General features: G+C 44.7%; 1 protein-coding gene across 3 annotated transcripts in view; it reads left to right on the forward strand.

The window, feature by feature from the left end:
• The window catches only part of SMCHD1 (structural maintenance of chromosomes flexible hinge domain containing 1), a 636391-nt gene that overhangs the window by 549782 nt on the left and 65672 nt on the right, over nt 1–20937 (forward strand). For all 3 annotated transcript variants that reach the window (XM_073550884.1, XM_073550885.1, XM_073550886.1), the window contains 2 exons: nt 7729–7851; nt 9642–9832. In XM_073550884.1, the coding sequence (XP_073406985.1) occupies nt 7729–7851; nt 9642–9832 (314 nt within the window). The remainder of the gene's footprint in view (nt 1–7728; nt 7852–9641; nt 9833–20937) is intronic.

Here is a 20937-nt window from a genome sequence, read left to right on the forward strand (position 1 = left end):
CCTGTTCTTTATAGTTAGTTGGGCCCCATCGTTTGCTCAGCCTATTTTCCTGCCTGTGTTTGTGTTTTCATCTTGCTTCACCGTCAATACATGTGTGGGGGCTGTCTATTCCTTTGGGGTCTGCTCTGGGGCAGTTAGTTTTCCCTTTTCTTGCTCTAGGTTTATGTAGTCCGCCGGCGGTGACGAGGCATCTAGGAACATCGTAGGAACGCTCCACTGCTACTGTTAGTTGTGGTTAAGATCAGGGATCTGCAATCTGCATAGTTACCAACCTCTCTGGTTTTCTGGGACCTAGCTTTTTGTTGTTCCTCCTCGGTGACCCATTCATAACAGAATCCCCAGCCGTACTGCAGATTCTAGGGTACTCAAAAGCAGGGAAAAATTGTTAAAAAGAAAAAAAAAAGTGTCAGAAATTTTTTATATATATATATATATATATATATATATATATATATATATATATATATATATATATAGTGGGGCAAAAAAGTATTTAGTCAGTCAGCAATAGTGCAAGTTCCACCACTTAAAAAGATGAGTGGCGTCTGTAATTTACATCATAGGTAGACCTCAACTATGGGAGACAAACTGAGAAAAAAAAATCCAGAAAATCACATTGTCTGTTTTCTTTTTCCTTTTATTTGCATATTATGGTGGAAAATAAGTATTTGGTCAGAAACAAAATTTCATCTCAATACTTTGTGATATATCCTTTGTTGGCAATGACAGAGGTCAAACGTTTTCTGTAAGTCTTCACAAGGTTGCCACACACTGTTGTTGGTATGTTGGCCCATTCCTCCATGCAGATCTCCTCTAGAGCAGTGATGTTTTTGGCTTTTCGCTTGGCAACACGGACTTTCAACTCCCTCCAAAGGTTTTCTATAGGGTTGAGATCTGGAGACTGGCTAGGCCACTCCAGGACCTTGAAATGCTTCTTACGAAGCCACTCATTCGTTGCCCTGGCGGTGTGCTTTGGATCATTGTCATGTTGAAAGACCCAGCCACGTTTCATCATCAATGCCCTTGCTGATGGAAGGAGGTTTGAACTCAAAATCTCACGATACAAGGCCCCATTCATTCTTTCATGTACCCGGATCAGTCGTCCTGTCCCCTTTGCAGAGAAACAGCCCCAAAGCATGATGTTTCCACCACCATGCTTTACAGTAGGTATGGTGTTTGATGGATGCAACTCAGTATTCTTTTTCCTCCAAACACGACAAGTTGTGTTTCTACCAAACAGTTCCAGTTTGATTTCATCAGACCATAGGACATTCTCCCAAAACTCCTCTGGATCATCCAAATGCTCTCTAGCAAACTTCAGACGGGCCCGGACATGTACAGGCTTAAGCAGTGGCACACGTCTGGCACTGCAGGATCTGAGTCCATGGTGGCGTAGTGTGTTACTTATGGTAGGCCTTGTTGCATTGGTCCCAGCTCTCTGCAGTTCATTCACTAGGTCCCCCCGCGTGGTTCTGGGATTTTTGCTCACCGTTCTTGTGATCATTCTGACCCCACAGGGTGGGATTTTGCGTGGAGCACCAGATCGAGGGAGATTATCAGTGGTCTTGTATGTCTTCCATTTTCTAATTATTGCTCCCACAGTTGATTTCTTCACTCCAAGCTGGTTGGCTATTGCAGATTCAGTCTTCCCAGCCTGGTGCAGGGCTACAATTTTGTTTCTGGTGTCCTTTGACAGCTCTTTGGTCTTCACCATAGTGGAGTTTGGAGTCAGACTGTTTGAGGGTGTGCACAGGTGTCTTTTTATACTGATAACAAGTTTAAACAGGTGCCATTACTACAGGTAATGAGTGGAGGAAAGAGGAGACTCTTAAAGAAGAAGTTACAGGTCTGTGAGAGCCAGAAATCTTGATTGCTTGTTTCTGACCAAATACTTATTTTCCACCATAATATGCAAGTAAAAGGAAAAAAAAAACAGACAATGTGATTTTCTGGATTTTTTTTTCTCAGTTTGTCTCCCATAGTTGAGGTCTACCTATGATGTAAATTACAGACGCCTCTCATCTTTTTAAGTGGTGGAACTTGCACTATTGCTGACTGACTAAATACTTTTTTGCCCCACTGTATATATTTTTTTTTTCCTCTTTTTTTTTTTTTTTTTTCTGGGGCCGTAGGAAGATTTTTTTTTTTCCTAATGGAGATTAAACAATTGTCTGATAGTGTGGAGCAACTTTCTGCTGAAGTGCAGGGAATTTCCACCTACCTCATTCAGTCACATGCTGCTGAACCTAAGATTCCTACTCCTGATGTGTTTTCTGGGGATCGGTCTAAATTTCTGAATTTTAAGAATAATTGTAAATTATTTCTTGCCATGAAGCCTAATTCATCGCGGAGCTCTGTGCAGCAGGTTAAAATTGTCATGTCCTTGCTGCGCGGCGATCCCCAGGATTGGGCTTTTTCTCTGACACCTGAATATCCTATTTTGACTAATGTGGATGCATTTTTTCAAGCCTTGGGGTTGTTGTATAATGAACCTAATGCTGTTGATCAAGCTGATAGAACCCTGTTGGCATTAAGCCAGGGTCAGGATTCTGCAGAGTTATACTGTCAAAAATTCTGAAAGTGGGCGGTCCTTACTACATGGAATGATTGGCAGCTCTCTTTTGGAAGGGTTTGTCAGAGACCGTAAAAGATACTATGGTGGGATTTCCTGTTCCCTCTGGTCTGGATAATTCTATGTCATTAGCCATTCAAGTTGATCGGCATTTACGTGAACATAAAACTACACGGGAGGCGCTGCCACCTTTTGAACAAATGTCTGAACCTATGCAATGTGATGGGGTTTTGTCTAGGGCGCAACGTCAGGCGTTTAGAAGGCGTAATAAGCTGTGTTTTTTCTGTGGAGATGCCTCTCATACTATTTCTGTCTGCCCTAAATGAGAGAAACGTTTTGCACACACATTTGCTGTAGGTGGTGTACAATCTAAGTTTCTTTTGGCAATTACTCTAATCTGCTCCTTATCCACGTTTTCCACTAAAGCTTTTGTGGATTCTGGAGCAGCATTGAATCTGATGGATTTGGACTTTGCTAAACGTTGTGGTTTGTCCATGGCGCCTCTGCGGACACCTATTCCTTTGAGGGGTATTGATGCTACTCCTTTGGCGGAGAATAAAGCTCAGTTTTTGACCCAGGTGATAATGTGAGTTGCCCCAGACCACCAAGAAAATTGTAAATTTCTGGTGCTGCATAATTGGCATGATACTATTGTTCTGGGTTTTCCCTGGTTGCAGGCTCATAATCCAGTTTTGGATTGGAAATCTGGGTCTGTGGTGAGTTGGGGCTGTCAGTGTGTTCTTAGAGATGCTCCTGTTTTCTCCACCTCTCCTCAGTCTCATGATATTCCTGATTATCTAGCCGATTTTTCTGATGTATTTAGTGAGAGTAAGTCTGCATCTTTGCCCCCTCATAGGAGTTATGACTGTGCAATTGAGTTGATGCCTGGGTGTAAATTTCCCAAGGGTCGGCTTTTCAACTTATCAGTACCCGAACATGATGCTATGCGATCCTATATTAAGGAGTCGTTGGAGAAGGGTCATATTAGACCATCCTCGTCACCTTTAGGTGCTGTTTTTTTTTTTTTTTTTTGTGGCCAAGAAAGATGGTTCATTAAGACCGTGTATTGATTATCGTTCCCTTAACAAGATGACTGTTAAATATCAGTACCCGTTACCTCTGATGTCTGATTTATTCTCCAGAATTAAGAGTGCCTGCTGGTTTACTAAGCTTGACCTCAGGGGGGCGTATAATCTTATTCGCATCAAGCACGGGGATGAATGGAAGACGGCGTTTAATACTCTGGAGGGACATTTTGAGTACCTGGTGATGCCTTTTGGGCTCACTAATGCCCCTTTTGTCTTCCAATCCTTCATGAATGATATTTTCCGGGACTTTGTGGATACGTTTTTGATCATCTATTTGGATGATATACTGATCTTTCCAGTGATTGGGATTCTCATGTGGAACACGTTCGGACTGTGTTCCGGATTTTGAGGGAGAATTCCCTGTTTGTTAAGGGATCGAAATGCCTCTTTAGTGTACAGAGGATTTCATTTTTGGGATTTATCTGGTCTCCGTCGACTATTGAAATGGACCCGGCCAAGGTACAGGCCATTTATGATTGGGTTCAGCCTACTTCTTTGAAGCCTCTCCAGAAGTTTTGGGGTTTTGCTAATTTCTATCGTAAATTTATAGGTAATTTTTCTGGTATTGTCAAACCACTGACTGATCTGACCAAGAAGGGCGCCGATGTGCTGAATTGGTCACCTGAGGCTGTCTCAGCAGTTCAGGAGCTTAAGCGGAGATTTACTTCAGCTCCAGTTTTACGGCAACCTGATGTCTCCCTTCCATTTCAGGTGGAGGTAGATGCTTCTGAGATTGGTGCAGGAGCTGTTTTGTCCCAAAAAGACCCTGTGACTTCTAAGATGAATCCTTGTGCCTTCTTTTCTCGTAAGTTCTCCCCATCTGAACGCAATTATAACGTGGGGAATCGGGAATTGTTGGCCATGAAGTGGGCATTTGAGGAGTGGAGACATTGGTTGGAGGGAGCTAGACATCAATTTGTGGTCCTCACTGATCACAATAATTTGATTTATCTGGAGTCGGCCAAACACTTGAATCCTAGACAGGCTAGATGGGCCTTGTTTTTCACGCGTTTTAATTTTGTGGTCTCTTTTCTTCCGGGCACTAAGAATGTTAAGGCAGACGCTCTTTCTAGGAGTTTCTTTGCTGATTCTCTTAATGTGACCGAGCCTACTACCATCCTAGGTAAGGGGGTAGTTCTTTCTGCTGTTTCGCCCGATTTGAGACGCACCCTGGAGGAATTTCAGGAGGATAAACCTGAGCGTTGTCCTATGGGAAAATTGTATGTTCCTGACCAGTGGAGGAAGAGAGTGATGTCTGAGGTTCATTGCTCCGTATTGGCTGGTCATCAAGGTATTTTTGGTACCAGAGATTTGGTGAGTCGGTCTTTTTGGTGGCCCGCCTTATCTTGTGATGTCAGGAATTTTGTGCAGTCCTGTGGGACTTGTTTTCGCTCTAAATCCTGTTCTCGTTCTATTGGGTTGCTGATGCCTCTGCCGTTGCCCAAGAGACCATGGACCCATAGTCTCAATGGATGTTATGTCTGATCTTCCTGTCTCTCAGAGAATGACTGTGATCTGGGTGATTTGTGATAGATTTTCATAGATGGTCCATCTTGTACCACTCCCAAAGTTGCCTTCTTGCGCTGAGTTGGTGCCCTTGTTTTTACAACAGGTGGTTCGGTTGCATGGAATTCCTGAGAACATTGTGTCGGATAGAGGAGTCCAGTTTGTTTCCAGATTTTGTAAAGCCTTTTGTTCCAATCTGGGAATTCAGTTATCCTTCTCCGTGTTTCATCCCCAGACTAATGGGCAGACTGAGAGAACAAACCAGACCTTGGAGTCTTATTTAAGATGTTTTATATCTGCTGATCAGGATGATTGGGTTTCATTTTTGCCCTTGGCGGAATTCGCGCTGAACAATAGAGCTAGTTCTGCCACTTTGATGTCACCCTTTTTCTGTAACTTTGGGTTTCATCCTCGATTCTCTTCAGGTCAAGTGGAATCTTCGTCCTGCCCAGGTGTGGATACTGTGGTTGAGAGAATGCAGCAGATATGGGACCAAGTAGTGGATAAGTTGTCACTCTCTCAGGAAAAGGCCCAGCGATTTTCCAACCGACGTAGGACCATTGGTCACCGGTTTAATGTGGGTGATATGGTCTGGTTGTCGTCTAAGAATATTCCTATGAAGGTGGCATCTCCAAAATTTAAGCCAAGATTTATTGTACCTTATAAAATTTTGGAGTTTCTTAATCCTGTTTCTTTTCGATTGGCTCTTCCAGTTACGTTCAAGATTCATAACGTATTTTATAAATCACTGTTGAAGAGGTTTGTTGAGCCAATGGTTCCTATGGCAGCACCTCCTGACCCTGTATTGCTTAAAGGCAATATGGAATATGAGGTAGAGAAAATATTGGATTCTCGTTTGGTTTGACGGAGACTCCAGTATTTGGTCAAATGGAAGGGTTTAGGCCAGGAGGATAATTCTTGGGTCTCTGCCTCTGATATTCATGCCAATAGATTGGTTCGTGCTTTTCACCGGGCCCATCCTGATCGGCCTGGTGGCGTGGATGAGGGTTCGGTGACCCCTCCTCAAGGGGGGGGTACTGCTGAGAGTTTATTCTCTGGTCCACCAGTGGTGAGTTCGCCTTCCAGACTCCCTCTGGTGGTGACAGGAGGTGGTGAGGCTGATTTGGTCAGTGGAGATCTACCACCTGATGGTGATGATGACGATTGGACCTCAGGAATCTTTGATTGGATTTAAGACTGTCGACGCCCTAAGTCAGTGCTGGTGATTGCTTCAGTCTGCTCAGGTCTTGGTTTTCAGCTCTGTTCCAGCCTTCTCAAAGCTAAGTGTTTTTGCTAATGTTCACACTTGATTTTGTTGGTCTATTCAGTTTTTTGTGTGTTCAGCCAGCCCCGGCTGGGCTGTGCTGAATTTCCACTCTTATTTATCTGTATTTGCCAATTTGCTTTTTATTCCCTTATTAGATTGGCCTCTTTTTGCTCTGTCTCAGAATATTTCAGAGTGCTGATATAGTGTGAGAAGTCTAGTGACTTCAGGGTTAATTTTGTTATCAGAAGTGTTGGACATTATTTTGTAGGGTTTTTTGGCAGATTGTAGACAGTGTCTTTCCTTTTCTGTTCTTTATAGTTAGTTTGGGCCCCATCGTTTGCTCAGCCTATTTTCCTGCCTGTGTTTGTGTTTTCATCTTGCTTCACCGTCAATAGATGTGTGGGGGCTGTCTATTCCTTTTGGGTCTGCTCTGGGGCAGTTAGTTTTCCCTTTTCTTGCTTTAGGTTTATGTAGTCCTCCGGCGGTGACGAGGCATCTAGGAACATCGTAGGAACACTCCACTGCTACTGTTAGTTGTGTGGTTAAGATCAGGGATCTGCAATCTGCATAGTTACCAACCTCTCTGGTTTTCTGGGACTTAGCTTTTTGTTGTTCCTCGTCGGTGACCCATTCATAACAGTGGGCCCTGGGTTCCATCTGATGCATGACAATGCTATGCTTTATGTGGATGAAGTGTTTCAGCAGTTCCTGTATGATGAATGCATTGATGCTATGGACTGGCCTGTCCGTTTTCCAGACCTTAATCCAATCGAGCACATCTGAGGCATCATGTCTGGTTCCATCCACCTAAGCCACGTTGCACCACAGACTGTCCAGGAGTTGATGCTTTAATGCAGGTTGTTATAGGGAGGTCTTGCAGGCACGTGGAGACCACCCACACTACTGCGCATCATTTCCTTGTCTTGAAGCATTTCCACTGAAGTTCGATCAGCCTATAATTTTATTTTGCACTTTGATTTTGAGCATCATTCCAAATCCAGACCTCCATGGGATATTAATTTTGATATACATTGATTATTTTTGTTTTTTTGTTCTCATCGCATTCCACTATGTAATGATTAAAGATTTGAGCAGTGTAGAAGTAATGCAATGTAAATTTCACTTATTCGATATCTGCATACATGTCAGCGCTAACAGAGTGATGCTCTGTTCTTTGATTTGTTTATTAGGTTGCACATATAGTTAGACTTTGTGTCAGATCCATATAGGTTTGTGCGTGTAAGCAATACATAACTAAATGTTTTAATTAATTTCTTTTTCCTTTATTTTTGCAGGTAGAGCATGTTACTAATCTCATAAACAAGAAGATGGGGCAATCGAAGAACTTGTTTAATCAACCTAGACGAAAATGCTCCTTGCCTCTCTTTCCAAAGGGCAGAAAGGATGTTTTAGGAAAGGTAAGGGCATTCGGCAAGAATCTGCCTTCTTTGTGCCTTTTAATGGAAGAGTATGAATAGTAAATTGTCCATACATGCACCTCCATTTAAAGCAAGGGTCTCAAACTCGCGGTCCTCGGGACAATAGTTTGCGGCCCTCACCTCATGAGCCCTCGGGACAATAGTTTGCGGCCCTCACTTCTGCCGGAATCACACATGCGAGAAACACGGCCGAGTCTCGCATGTGAAATCCCAGTCACACGTAGTACTGCTCATTAAGGTCATGAATATGGATGCCACTCCACTCTCATAGGCGTGGTGCCCATATTCATGAGCTTAATGAGCGGTACCACGTGACTTGTGACCACGCGCTCATACAGGAAGATGTGGGCGCTGGACCATCGGAGCTGCAGCAGGAGGAGGTGAGTATGATGATGGCTAGACAGTCACAGCAGTCTGCTGTCAGCAGGCAAGGCGTATGAGTCACACTCACAACACATGCAGCAGGAGCAGCCGAGCAGGGACCGGACCGCGCCACAGACTCGGGTTCAGAATGAGCGGTGGGGAGGTGCGATATTCTGCTCTCGGAGGCAGGACATCAGCCAGCTTTATTGCGAACTTGCGCCATTACCCCGGGCTCAGAAGCAGAGGCGGCCTCGGAAATTGCTCCTCAGCAGGACAGAAAAAAAAGCGAAAAAGACTCATCGGCTAACACTGAAACAGTGACACCAAGTGGAAATATCTGATACACAGCCCCAAACATGTCTTTTTTAAAAGACATTTGATAACATTGGAATGTTTTTCTAAGAGCTTTTTGTTATGAATGGGTCACCGAGGAGAAAAAAACTAAACAAGCTAAGTCACAGAAAACCAGAGAGGTTGGTAACTATGCAGATTGCAGATCCCTGATCCTAACCACACAACTAGCAGCAGCCGTGGAGCGTACCTACGATGAATCTAGACGCTTCGTCACAGCCGGAGGACTAAATAAGCCTAAAGCAAGAAAAGGGGAAAACTAACTGCCCCAGAGCAGACCCCAAAGGAAAGACAGCCCCCACACATGTATTGACAGTGAAACAAGATGAAAGCACAAACACAGGCAGGAAAATAGGCTGAGCAAACGATGGGGCCCAAACTAACTAGAAAGAATAAGAAAGGAAAGACACTGTCTGCAATCTGCCAAAACCCCTACAAAAATAATGTCTAACATTTCTGATAGCAAAATTAACCCTGAAGTCACTAGACTTCTCCCACTATATCAGCACTCTGAAATATTCTGAGACCGAGCAAAAAAGAGGCCAATCTAATAAGGGACAAAAAGCAAATTGGCAAATACAGATAAATAAGAGTGGAAATTCAGCACAGCCCCAGCCGGGGCTGGCTGACCACACAAAAAACTGAATAGACCAACAAAATCAAGTGTGAACATTAGCAGAAAAACTTAGCTTGAAATGACTAGAACAGAGCTGAAAACCAAGACCTGAAAAGCCATAAGAGCTTTAGGCTCTCTCCACAGTTGTCACTGCTTGCATTTTAGCCACCAACACAGATCTATTTTTGATAGATTGAAAGAAAAACTGACCTCACTGACTATAATATGTTCGGTAAAGTTTCTTGTATTTTTGAAGGCAAGATTAGTGCTGGTGACTGTTCTTTTTATGCTCTCAATCATACCAAACATCATGACAGAGACCCCAGTAGACCCCCTCAATGGTAGTGTGAACAGTCTCTTGCATATTGTTAAGTTGATTATTCACTGTTATAAAATAATATTTAGGGTATCATAACAATTTTTGCTTTTCTTTATTCAGATTGCTCATTTAGCAAACATTGAAGATGAGCAAGTTGCCGTTGTAATCTCATGGCATTTAGCTAGTGATATGGACTGTGTGGTGACTCGGACCACTGAAGCTGCCCGTCAAATCTATGATGAGACACAGGGCCGACAACAAGTCCTACCATTAGATTCCATATATCGAAATGGTCTGAAAAGCTGGGGAAGGTAAAATAATTTCCTGCTGTTCCTGGTAACACACTTGACTTCTTAATCAAGATTAGGTGTGATAAATCTATTTGAATTAACTCTCCAACATATAATTTTCAATTTATGGTTGAATTTTCCCTTGTTTTGGATAGAAATCCTGTTTATGTAATTGAGTGTTGTTCATAAATGGAATTTAAACCAGTAAGGTATAGGAGAGCTTGCTAACAGGATGGACAAGTGGTGGGGGATCGAGGGATATTTGTGCCATTTCTATATATTACACTCGGGCCATATCATAATTAAAGGAAAGGTAGTGTAAAAAGCAAATGTTAAAGATTTAATCTTTTGAAATTCAGATTAACCAGGTTTGATGACTTTTTCCAAAAAATTGATTGGCAGCAAATCACAATACTGTAAAGCCTTAAATTGCATGGGAAAGCCATGTTTATTTCTGTATTGTACGAAAACTGTATCCATATCCTTTTAAACTCTATAATACAAATAAGGGGTTGTTTCTCACAGGGTAATAATGCAGAGCAGCCTAAAGACATCGAGAATCTTGTCAACCATACCCCCTTTGAAAAGACTGTACAAATGTGCACTAAATAAAAGGCCCATATCACTGGAGCCATAAAGCAGATGTAACAAAAAAAAATGGCTTGGGGGATCAGTGGTAATAAAATAAGAGCAAAAACTAGCAAGTTTTGACCTGGTGACAGGTGCTCTTTAAATAGTTATATCTCTTAGTTATTTGTGATAACACTGACCACTCTGTACAAAACACTGACTGATGATAACGTTGTCAGAGGTAACATAATACTGCGTGACTGAGCCGAGTGATGTGCCATATATTCCATAGCTCCCTCCACTTCCACTCCACTAATACGTTAGCTTAAGGCCAAGGGACCCAATTGTAACGTTGGTTTGGAAGTACTGCTGCCCAGTGTGGCGGTGGCAGTGACACTGGTTCAGTCACTGCTCTGAAAATGCAGAGGTCTGACTGAGCCCCAATGCCGAGCCAGTGTCAGTTAGGGCCAGGGTGCGGTTACTTCCAAAGCTCTGTATTCTCAGAGCAGTGACTGAACCAGCAACAGACCTGCCTCCATGACTGAAACCGAATGCTGGTAGGAAGAATAAAGTTAATTTATTCGGACTCCCATGACAGCACCACGAGAGAGGGGATCCGCCCTTCAGGAACAGGAAACCTACAGATACAAAAGGGCGGCACCTCTCCCACGCATCAGTTGGTTTCCTGTTCCTGAGGGGACGGGATCCTATAGAAAACCGGATCCCAGGCCAGCTGGCCGGTGCAGGTAGCGAGGGGGTCTCCTACCTCGGCCTGGTGCGGAGCTCCTGGAGGACGCCACGGTGGCCCAGGATGGGTGGCACGGCAGTGGCGTGTGCATCCGGAGGAGGTCCGTCTCCATAGAAGAAGCCGCCGCCGGTAAGTATGCCCCCTGGGGGCTCCCAGCAGCGCGATCGCCGGGGGGGGGCGGCGCGGCTGCAGGGTGCTGAGGCCGGGGAGCGCGGCATACTGGAGCTCCCGGGCGTCCCGCGTGACTTCCGGTCACGTCGGAGTCGCGGTGACATCAGGGGGGGCGGAGCCCGGGGGCGCTTCCAGGTCGGCGGCGCCACTGCGCAGGCGCGAGGACCCAAGATGGCGGCACCCATCGGAGAGACGCCGGTAAGCGCCGGTTCTCCTGCCAGGAGCGGCTCCAGCTGGGGAGGGGGGCCCTATTAGGGGGCAGGGCACGGCAGGAGGAAAATCTGCTGTCCGGAGGAGGGGTATATAGGCAGGACCCTAGGTGGGTGCCATGCTTTGGCCACATTATTGCGCGCAGTAATGGAGAGCGATCCGGAGCTGCTTCAGCAAAAGTAGCAGCTACGACAATCATCATGGCCACCCATGGATGACCTTCGGCAGGTCAAACAAAAGAAGAAAGAGTCCCGTGACAGTAAGGAGCGTGCGGGACGAAGTGACCAATCCAGTCATAAGGGCTCCTCTAGGCGGACAGGAGCATCGACTGAGAAAAATCCCCCTCATTCTCCGGGGAAGAAAGCTACGAGTAAAACCAAACACAGGGAATGCGCACTCTGTGCATGCCCATTACCAGACTCATGCCCCAAAAGGTTGTGTCCCCCCTGTATCCAGCAGACAGTTGCGGAGGAGTCGCCCGTGGTAGCTGCGAGTTTAAGGGACATAGTCAGGGCAGAAATGAAGGAAATCCCTAAAATCCCTGTCCCAACCAGAAACTTTAAGGGGTGGGGACCCGGTGGAGTCCGATTTCTCGGCAGAATGGAGGAGAAGTAAGGGCTCCCATGTTTCATCTCCCTCTTCCTCCTCAGAAGAAGAGGACTCTGGTCGGTTTTGTCTGCCGCTTGACCGAGTAGACAAGCTAGTAAAAGCAGTCAGAGGGACAATGGAAGTGGAGGAGCCTAAGCCTCAGTTATCCATGCAGGATATCATGTTCGGGGGGCTGGAGCAGAGGAAGCGAAGAGTCTTCCCATTGAACGAAAAAATTCAGGATCTGATCCGCAGAGAGTGGAAATAACCAGATAAAAGAGGGTCGCTACCACCAGCCCTCAAGCATAGATATCCCTTTGACGATCCGACTGTGAACACTTGGGACAAGGCCCCCAAATTAGATGCAGCAATTGCGAAGGCATCAAAAAGATCCTCACTACCCTTTGAGGACATGGGGTCCCTTAAACATCCTTTAGACAGGAAGGCAGATACCTTCCTTAAAAATACCTGGGAGATGGCAGCCGGTTCCTTAAGACCAGCAGTAGCATCAGCATACACGGCCAGGTCCATGATGGTCTGGTTGGACCAGTTAGAGTCGCAGTTAAAACAGGGAACGTCTATACAGACAATTCTTGGGGCCCTACCAATAATCCAGGAGGGCGCAGCCTTCCTAGCGGATGCCTCGGCTGATACAAGAAGAATGGCCGCCAGGGCAGCAGGACTCTCTAATGCGGCTCGTAGAGCCCTGTGGCTAAAGTGCTGGCCGGGAGATATTCAATCCAGGGCGAAACTCTGTACTATCCCGTGTGAGGCGGAATATTTGTTCGGAGCTGTCCTGGATGAACTGCTTGAGAAGGCCGGGAACGATAAGAAAAAATTCCCAAATCTTTGGTCTGCGTCCTGCCGACGTCCATTTAATAGAAGGAGATTCGGTCAGGGGAGAAGGCGCAAACCGTCACCTAATAGAGACCGTCCCAAATGGGAGGATAGAAGAAGAGGAGGTACGGGCTTCATGTTCAGGCGCTCGTCGAGAAAACGAGAGACAGAACCAATGACTAGCAATTCCCGTGGGGGGTAGACTGTCATCCTTCCTCCCAGCATGGTTACAGATCACCAATAGTGACTGGGTGCGGAAGGTAATATCCACCGGGCTTAGGTTGGAGTTCACTCATGTTCCACGAGATACCTTTAAACCAACTCCCTTAAGATCTTCACCCCTCGAACAAGCTGCTTTAGAAGCGGAGGTCTTGAGCCTGTGCCAGAAAAACGTCCTGATAGAGGTTCCGGAATCTGAGAGAGGTAGAGGTTTCTACTCTCCCTTATTCCTAATCCAAAAACCGGATAAAACATTTAGAACGATTATTAATTTACGTTTCCTTAATGAGTTTTTGGTTAATCACAACTTTAAAATGGAATCCATCAATTCAACAATAAAAATGCTGTTTGAAGGGTGTTTTATGGCAGTCGTGGACTTGAAAGACACATACTATCATGTACCTATCCAGGCATATTTCCAGCAGTTCCTGAGAGTGGTGGTTTCAATAGACGGTATAGTCCGTCATTATCAGTATAGAGCCCTTCCCTTTGGTCTCTCAGCAGCGCCCCGGGTATTTACAAAAATAGTGGCCTAAGTTATGGCTCATTTACGGGAAGTTGACATCTTATTTGTCCCATACTTAGATGATTTTTTGATTGTGGGAAATTCGGTGGGCCATTGTCTATCCCAGATAGAGAAAGCTAAGTCCAGATTAGAAAACCTCGGATGGATAATAAATTACGAGAAATCACGATTTCAGCCCTTAAGGGTCCAGAAGTTTCTAGGCTTGCTGTTAAATTCAGAAACTCAGCAGTGTCTGTTACCATTAGATAAATTATAACAGATACAGCAGCAGGTTCTTCGGGCAATTGATAAACCCTCCATGACCCTCAGGCAGGCCATGTCTCTGTTAGGCTCTCTAACCTCTTGTATCCCAGCAGTCAAGTGGGCACAATTCCACACTAGGGCCCTTCAGAAAGACGTCCTGGTTAATAGCAGGGCCTTAGAGGGCTCCTTACAGGGTCAAGTATTGCTAAGCCCCTGGTCTCTTACATCTCTTAGGTGGTGGCTCGATGACGGAAACTTAGCCTCGGGGGTGCCCTGGGTGACGCAGATAACCCGCATAATAACCACAGACGCTAGTCCTTTTGGTTGGGGGGCCCATATGGGGGACATAGTGGTACAGGGACATTGGGACTCCGATGCTGAGACCTCATCTAACCAGAGGGAGCTATTGGCGATTGAGTTGGCAGTCAAAAAACTCATTATGTACCTACAGGGCCATCATGTGAGGATACTCTCGGACAACCAGGTAGCAGTAGCCTATGTCAACCACCAAGGTGGAACTCGCTCCGACGCCCTGATGCGGATAACGGAACGTCTCCTTCAGATAGCCGAGAAAAATTTTCGATCTTTAACTGCACTCCTCATCAGGGGAAAAGACAACATGAAGGCATACTTTCTAAGCCACAGGGCCCTAAAGCAAGGAGAATGGGCTTTAAACATGGATATTTACCACCAGATTGTCCGCAAGTGGGGTCAGCCGGAGGTAGACCTCTTTGCCACCAGAGAAAACAGGAAAGAAAAATCGTTCTACTCTCTGAATCCCAGGGAAAATCCACTGGCAGTGGATGCCCTCCTGATAAGATGGGACTTCTCTCTAGCATATGCCTTTCCGCCATTAAATCTCCTACCTCTGGTAGTAAGGAAGATCAGGGAAGATCGGGCAAGGGTCATATTAATTGCCCCCTTATGGCCCAGGAGGACCTGGTTCGCCTGGTTAAGGACCATGTCTGTATGCGATCCCTGGGTACTGCCGAACTTTCCGGATCTCCTCTACCAGGGGCCAGTCAGCCACCCACAGGTAGCGAGACTCCATTTGACGGCGTGGTATTTGAGAGGACACTATTAAAGGATAGAGGGTCCTCCAAAAATTTAATTGATACCCTCCTGAAAAGCAGAAAACAAACTACCACAAATATTTATGCTAGAACCTGGAGGCGATTCCTGTCCACGTTTCAGTTTGATGTCAGGGGCGGAATTCCCACGAAACAAATTCTGGAATTTCTCCAGAGGGGTCTCGAATTGGGTCTCTCCACAAGAACATTAAAAAGTACAGGTTTCAGCCTTAGGGGCCCTGTGTGCATGTGATATTGCCAATAACTATTGGGTAGCGAGGTTCATCAAGGCAGCGTCTAGATAGAGACCCATACACAAAGACAGATGTGTACCTTGGGACTTAAATTTAGTCCTTACAGCCATGACAGAAGGACCATTTGAACCTCTAGATTCAGCCTCATTAAAAGTTATATCACTTAAAGCAGCCTTTCTGGTAGCGATAACATCCGTACGTAGAATAAGAGATACAGGCACTTTCCAGATTGCCCCCTTACACTGGGTTCTTACAGGATAGAGTAATCCTAAGCCCGGACCCGGCATACCTTCCCAAAGTAGCATCACACTTTAATAGGACACAAGAGATAGTTCTGCCTTCTTTCCTCCCTAATCCGAGATGCTTACTTAAATATTTATCAGCCACGGATCCTTGGAAGAAGGAGAATGCATTATTCCTATCCTTCCAAGGTCCCAGGAAAGGATGTAGAGTATCAAAAGGCACGTTAGCAAGGTGGATTAGGGAGGCTATCTCTCTTGCCTACACAGCAGGTGGCTGTCCGGCTCCACAGAATTTGAGGGCGCACTCCACTCGTGCCATGGCATCATCTTGGGCAGAGAGATCGGGAGTGTCAATTGATCAGATATGTAAGGCGGCCACCTGGTCATCTCCTTCCACCTTTTTTAACCACTATCGGTTAGACATGGGTGCCTCCTCAGATCTCACCTTTGGGCTAAGGGTGCTGCAGGCTGTAGTCCCTCCCTAAATTAGTTTTACATCTCTAATTCTCTCGTGGAGCTGTCATGGGAGTCCGAATAAAGTATTAAGTTACGTACCGTAACGGTATTTTTCGGAAGCCCATGACAGCACCCTTAGTTCCCTCTCTTGTTCACATATAGCGGTGCACTCCTTTGGAAGATTGTTCACGAAATTACCTTATGTGGGAGATGGTATAGAAAATTTTTTTGGTAAATAAGATAGATAGGTTGTATATATTATATGCTGTGTATTAACCATGGTAGCCTCTCAAGCTCTGTAATCCAACTGATGCGTGGGAGAGGTGCCGCGCTTTTGTATCTGTAGGTTTCCTGTTCCTGAAGGGCGGATCCCCTCTCTCGTGGTGCTGTCATGGGCTTCCGAATAATGCCGTTACTGGTACGTAACTTAATACTTTTCTGGTGACAGGTTCCCTTAGACTCCTTAACGACCTTTGACGTGTATATATGTTAGAGGTCGTGTCCCTGCGCTCCATGCAGGCTCTGGCACTGAGCCCTCATATTTTCAAATTTTCTAGCACATATCAGCTGATTTTATCACCTGACATGTGCCCCTAACAACCGTGCGTAGAGGTATACCAGAGGTAATTTTGTTGTCAAAATGGCCATGTGGCGGCTTGTTTTTTGTGGGACGAGTTGTTCTTTTCAGCGACACCATCAGTTTTACCATGTTGTGTTCTGGAAAACGGGAAAAATTCCAAGTGTGGCGAAATTGCAAAAAAGGGCAATTTCACACTTTTTTTGCGGGTGGGAGGGTCACTAAATGCCAAAACTGGCTTGCAATTATGATTTTCCAGGTCATTACAAGTTCATAGATACCAAACATGTCTAGGTTCTTTTTTATTTAAGTCTCCATTTTTTGTGATCTTGGATAGGGTGAGGGCTTTTTTTTTTTTTTTTGCCCCGAGCTGGTGTTTTTAAGGATACCATTTTGGTGTAGATGCAATCTTTTGATAGTCTGTTACTTCATTTTAATGAAATGTTTCAGCGACCAAAAAGGGTAATTCTGGTGTTTTTAATTATTGTTACGCCATTTTGTGATGGGGTTAATTATTTTTTATATTGATAGATCGGGCGATTCTGAACCCGGCAATATCAAATATGTGTATGTTTGATTTTTTTTATTGTTTTATTTTGAATGGGGCCAAAGGGGGGTATTTGAGCTTTTATATATATTTTTTTTTTTTTTTAAATTTTAAAAATATATTTTTTTTTTTACTTTTTGCATGTTTCAATAGTTTCCATGGGAGACTAGAAGCTGCACTTGTCCGATCAGCTCTGCAACATACAGGCGATGATCAGATCGCCTGTATGCAGCAGAAATGCTCACTTGCTATTCATAGCAATCTGGCTATGACAACCATAGAGGTCTGCAGTAGACCTCTGGTTGTCATGCCAGCCCATCGGTGACCCGCGATCACGTGACAGGGGTTACCGGCGCGATTGCCGAAAGCGCATGTTAAATGCCGCTGTCAAGAATTTTTTAAAAGATGTGGGCTCCAGCGGTGAGCCCATATCAAAAGGTGGGAGTCCGACATCGGCGTGCATCTATGCCCGATGTCGGAAAGGGGTTAAAAAAATATATAAAAGTTTAATTCGCCCCCATTCGCCCCATTCAAAATAAAACAATAAAAAATGTACATACCGTATTTTTTGGATTATAAGACATTCCGGATTTTAAGACTCACCCCAAATTTTGAGGAGAAAAATATGGATTTTTTTTTTTTTTTTATAAAATGGTGGTGCTTCTTATAATACATAGTATCATAGTAACATAGTTATTAAGGTTGAAGGAAGACTTTAAGTCCATCTAGTTCAACCCATATCCTATCCTAACGTGCCGTAACATGTTGATCCAGAGGAAGGCAAAAAAAAACCATGTGGCAAACAGTAAGCTTCACATTGGGGAAAAAAATTCCTTCCCGACTCCACATACGGCAATCAGACTAGCTCCCTGGATCAACGCAATAGTAAGGAAACTAGTGTATATACCCTGTAATATTATACTTTTCAAGAAAGGCATCCAGTCCCTTCTTAAATTTTATTAGAGAATCACTCATTACAACATCATATGGCAGAAAGTTCCATAGTCTCACTGCTCTTACAGTAAAGAGTCCGCGTCTGTGAGTATGCTAAAACCCTCTTTCCTCAAGACGTAGAGGATGCCCCCTTGTCCCCGTCACAGGTCTAAGAGTAAAAAGATCATTAGAAAGGTCTTTGTATTGTCCCCGCATATATTTATACATTGTAATAAGATCACCCCTAAGCCTTCGATTTTCCAAACTAAATAACCCCAAGTGTAATAACCTGTCTTGGTATTGCAGGCCCCCTAGTTCCCGAATAACCTTGGTCGCTCTTCTCTGCACCCGCTCCAGTTCAGCTATGTCTTTCTTATACACCGGAGACCAGAACTGTACACAGTATTCTAAGTGTGGTCGCACTAGTGACTTATATAGAGGTAAAATTATGTTCTCCTCTTGAGCATCTATGCCTCTTTTAATGCACCCCATTATTTTATTTGCCTTTGCAGCAGCTGCCTAACACTGGCCACTAAATGTGAGTCTGTCGTCCACCCATACACCCAGGTCTTTTTCAGTGACAGTTTTGACCAGTGTTTTACAATTAAGCACATAATTATACATCTTATTCGTTCTACCCAAGTGCATGACCTTACATTTATCTGTTGTGAGTTCATTTTCCCCTTCACCATTGAGGTTTGATGAACTCCCTCTTCTGGTGAAGGAAGGTAGTGAGGCTGATTACCAAGCACCTGAGCAGATAGATGATGACTGGGTGACTGGATATAAGGCAGCCGACGCCCTTCTGCCTTGCTGGTGATTTCTCTGATGGATTCTAGGAGAGACCAGTCTGATTCCTGCTCCTCAAAAGCTAAGTTTTCTGCTCTGCTTTTTGCATTTGTGTTTTGGTTTTGTTTTGCCTTGTTTTTCTGGATTTCTGCCATTCCCTGCTGGGGGTGAGCTGAATTCCTTTTTGTCTTTTTGCTCTGTCTTCAGAAAATACCTGAGTACTGATATAGTCTTTTTGAAGCCTAGCGTCTTCAGGGCTTTTTTCCCAATCAGTCTGTTGGCTCATTTTTTGATAGGGTTTTTGCGGATTGCAGACAGTAGCCTTTCTATCCTGTCCTATTTAGTTAGCTTGGGCCCCATCATTTGCTCAGCCTATCTTTCTATCTGTGTTAGTATTTTTTCATCTTGCTTCACCGTCATTATATGTTGGGGGCTGCCTATTGCTTTGGGGTCTGCTCTGGGGCAGTTTAGATTTCCCTTTCTGTCTTTAGGCTATTTAGTTCTCCGGCTGTGATCAAGGGGTCTAGGGCACCGTAGCAACCCCCCACGGCTGCTGCTAGTTGTTGTTGATAGGTTCAGGGGTCTGCAATCCGATAGCTGCTAACTTCTCTGGTTTTCTGGACTTAGCTAGTATTTCTGTTTTTGCCTCCTACGGTGACTCATTCATAACAGAATCACCAGCCATACCGCAGATCCTAGGGTACTCAATAGCAGGAAAGAATTAAAAAAAAAAAAAAAAAAAAGTGTGTATATTTTTTCCTATATATCTCTGAGGCCGTAGGGGGAATTTTTTTTTCTCTCAATGGAGATAAAGCAATTGTCTGATCGTGTGGAGCAGCTCGCTGCGGAAGCGCGGGGAATTTCCGCCTACCTTGCTCATTCACATGCTGCTGAACCAAAGATCCCTACTCCTGATGTGTTTTTTGGGGATCGGTCTAAATTTTTGAATTTCAAAAATAATTGGAAATTATTTTTTGCCTTGAAGCCTAACTCGTCAGGGATCTCCGCGCAGCAGGTTAAAATTGTCATCTCTTCGCTGCGTGGCGATCCCCAGGATTGGGCGTTTTCTTTGAAAACAGATGATCCTATTCTGACTAATGTGAACGCATTTTTTCAAGCCTTGGGGTTGTTGTATGACGAACCTAATGCTATTGATCAGACTGAAAAGACCCTGTTGGCATTGAGCCAGGGTCGAGATTCTGCAGAATTGTACTGTCAAAAATTGCGAAAATGGGCGGTCCTTACTACCTGGAATGATAATGCCTTGGCAGCTCTCTTTCGGAAGGGTTTGTCAGAAGCCGTAAAAGATACTATGGTGGGATTTCCTGTTCCCTCTGGTCTTGACGATTCTATGTCATTAGCCATTCAGGTTGATCGGCGTTTACGTGAACGCAGGACTGCACGAGAGGTGTTGCCACCTGTTGAACAAGTGTCTGAACCTATGCAATGTGATAGTTTTGTCCAGGGAGCAACGTCAGGAGTTCAGAAGGCGTAATAAGCTGGTTTTTTTTTTGTGGAGATGCCTCGCATATTATTTGTCTGTCCTAAACGAGATAAACGTTTTGCACACACGTTTTCTGTGGGTGGTGTTCAACCTAAGTTTCTTCTGGCAATTACTCTGATCTGCTCCCTGTCCACATTTTCCGCCAAGGCTTTTGTGGATTCGGGAGCAGCCCTGAACCTAATGGACTTGGATTTTGCTAAACGTTGTGGATTTCCTATGACACCTCTGCGGACGCCTATCCCTTTGAGGGGAATTGATGCTACTCCTTTGGCGAAAAATAAACCTCAGTTTTGGACCCAGGTGGTATGCGGGTCGCCCCAGACCATCAAGAAAATTGCAGATTTTTGGTGTTGCATAATTTGCATGATACCATTGTTCTGGGGTTTCCCTGGTTGCAAATTCATAATCCAGTTTTGGATTGGAAATCTGTGTCTGTGGTGAGTTGGGGTTGTCGGTGTGCCCTTAGTGAGGCTCCAGTTTTTTCCACCTCTCCTCAGTCGCATGATGTTCCTGACTATTTGGCGGACTTTTATGATGTATTTAGTGAGAATGAGTCTGCGTCTTTGCCTCCTCATAGGAGTTATGACTGTGCAATTGAACTGAGCCCGGGGTGTAAATTTCCCAAGGGTCGGCTCTTCAATT

This window comes from Dendrobates tinctorius, unplaced genomic scaffold (genome assembly GCF_039654945.1).
Source record: "Dendrobates tinctorius isolate UK_male_01 unplaced genomic scaffold, ASM3965494v1 ptg000171l, whole genome shotgun sequence".
In the NCBI taxonomy this organism is placed as follows: domain Eukaryota; kingdom Metazoa; phylum Chordata; class Amphibia; order Anura; family Dendrobatidae; genus Dendrobates; species Dendrobates tinctorius.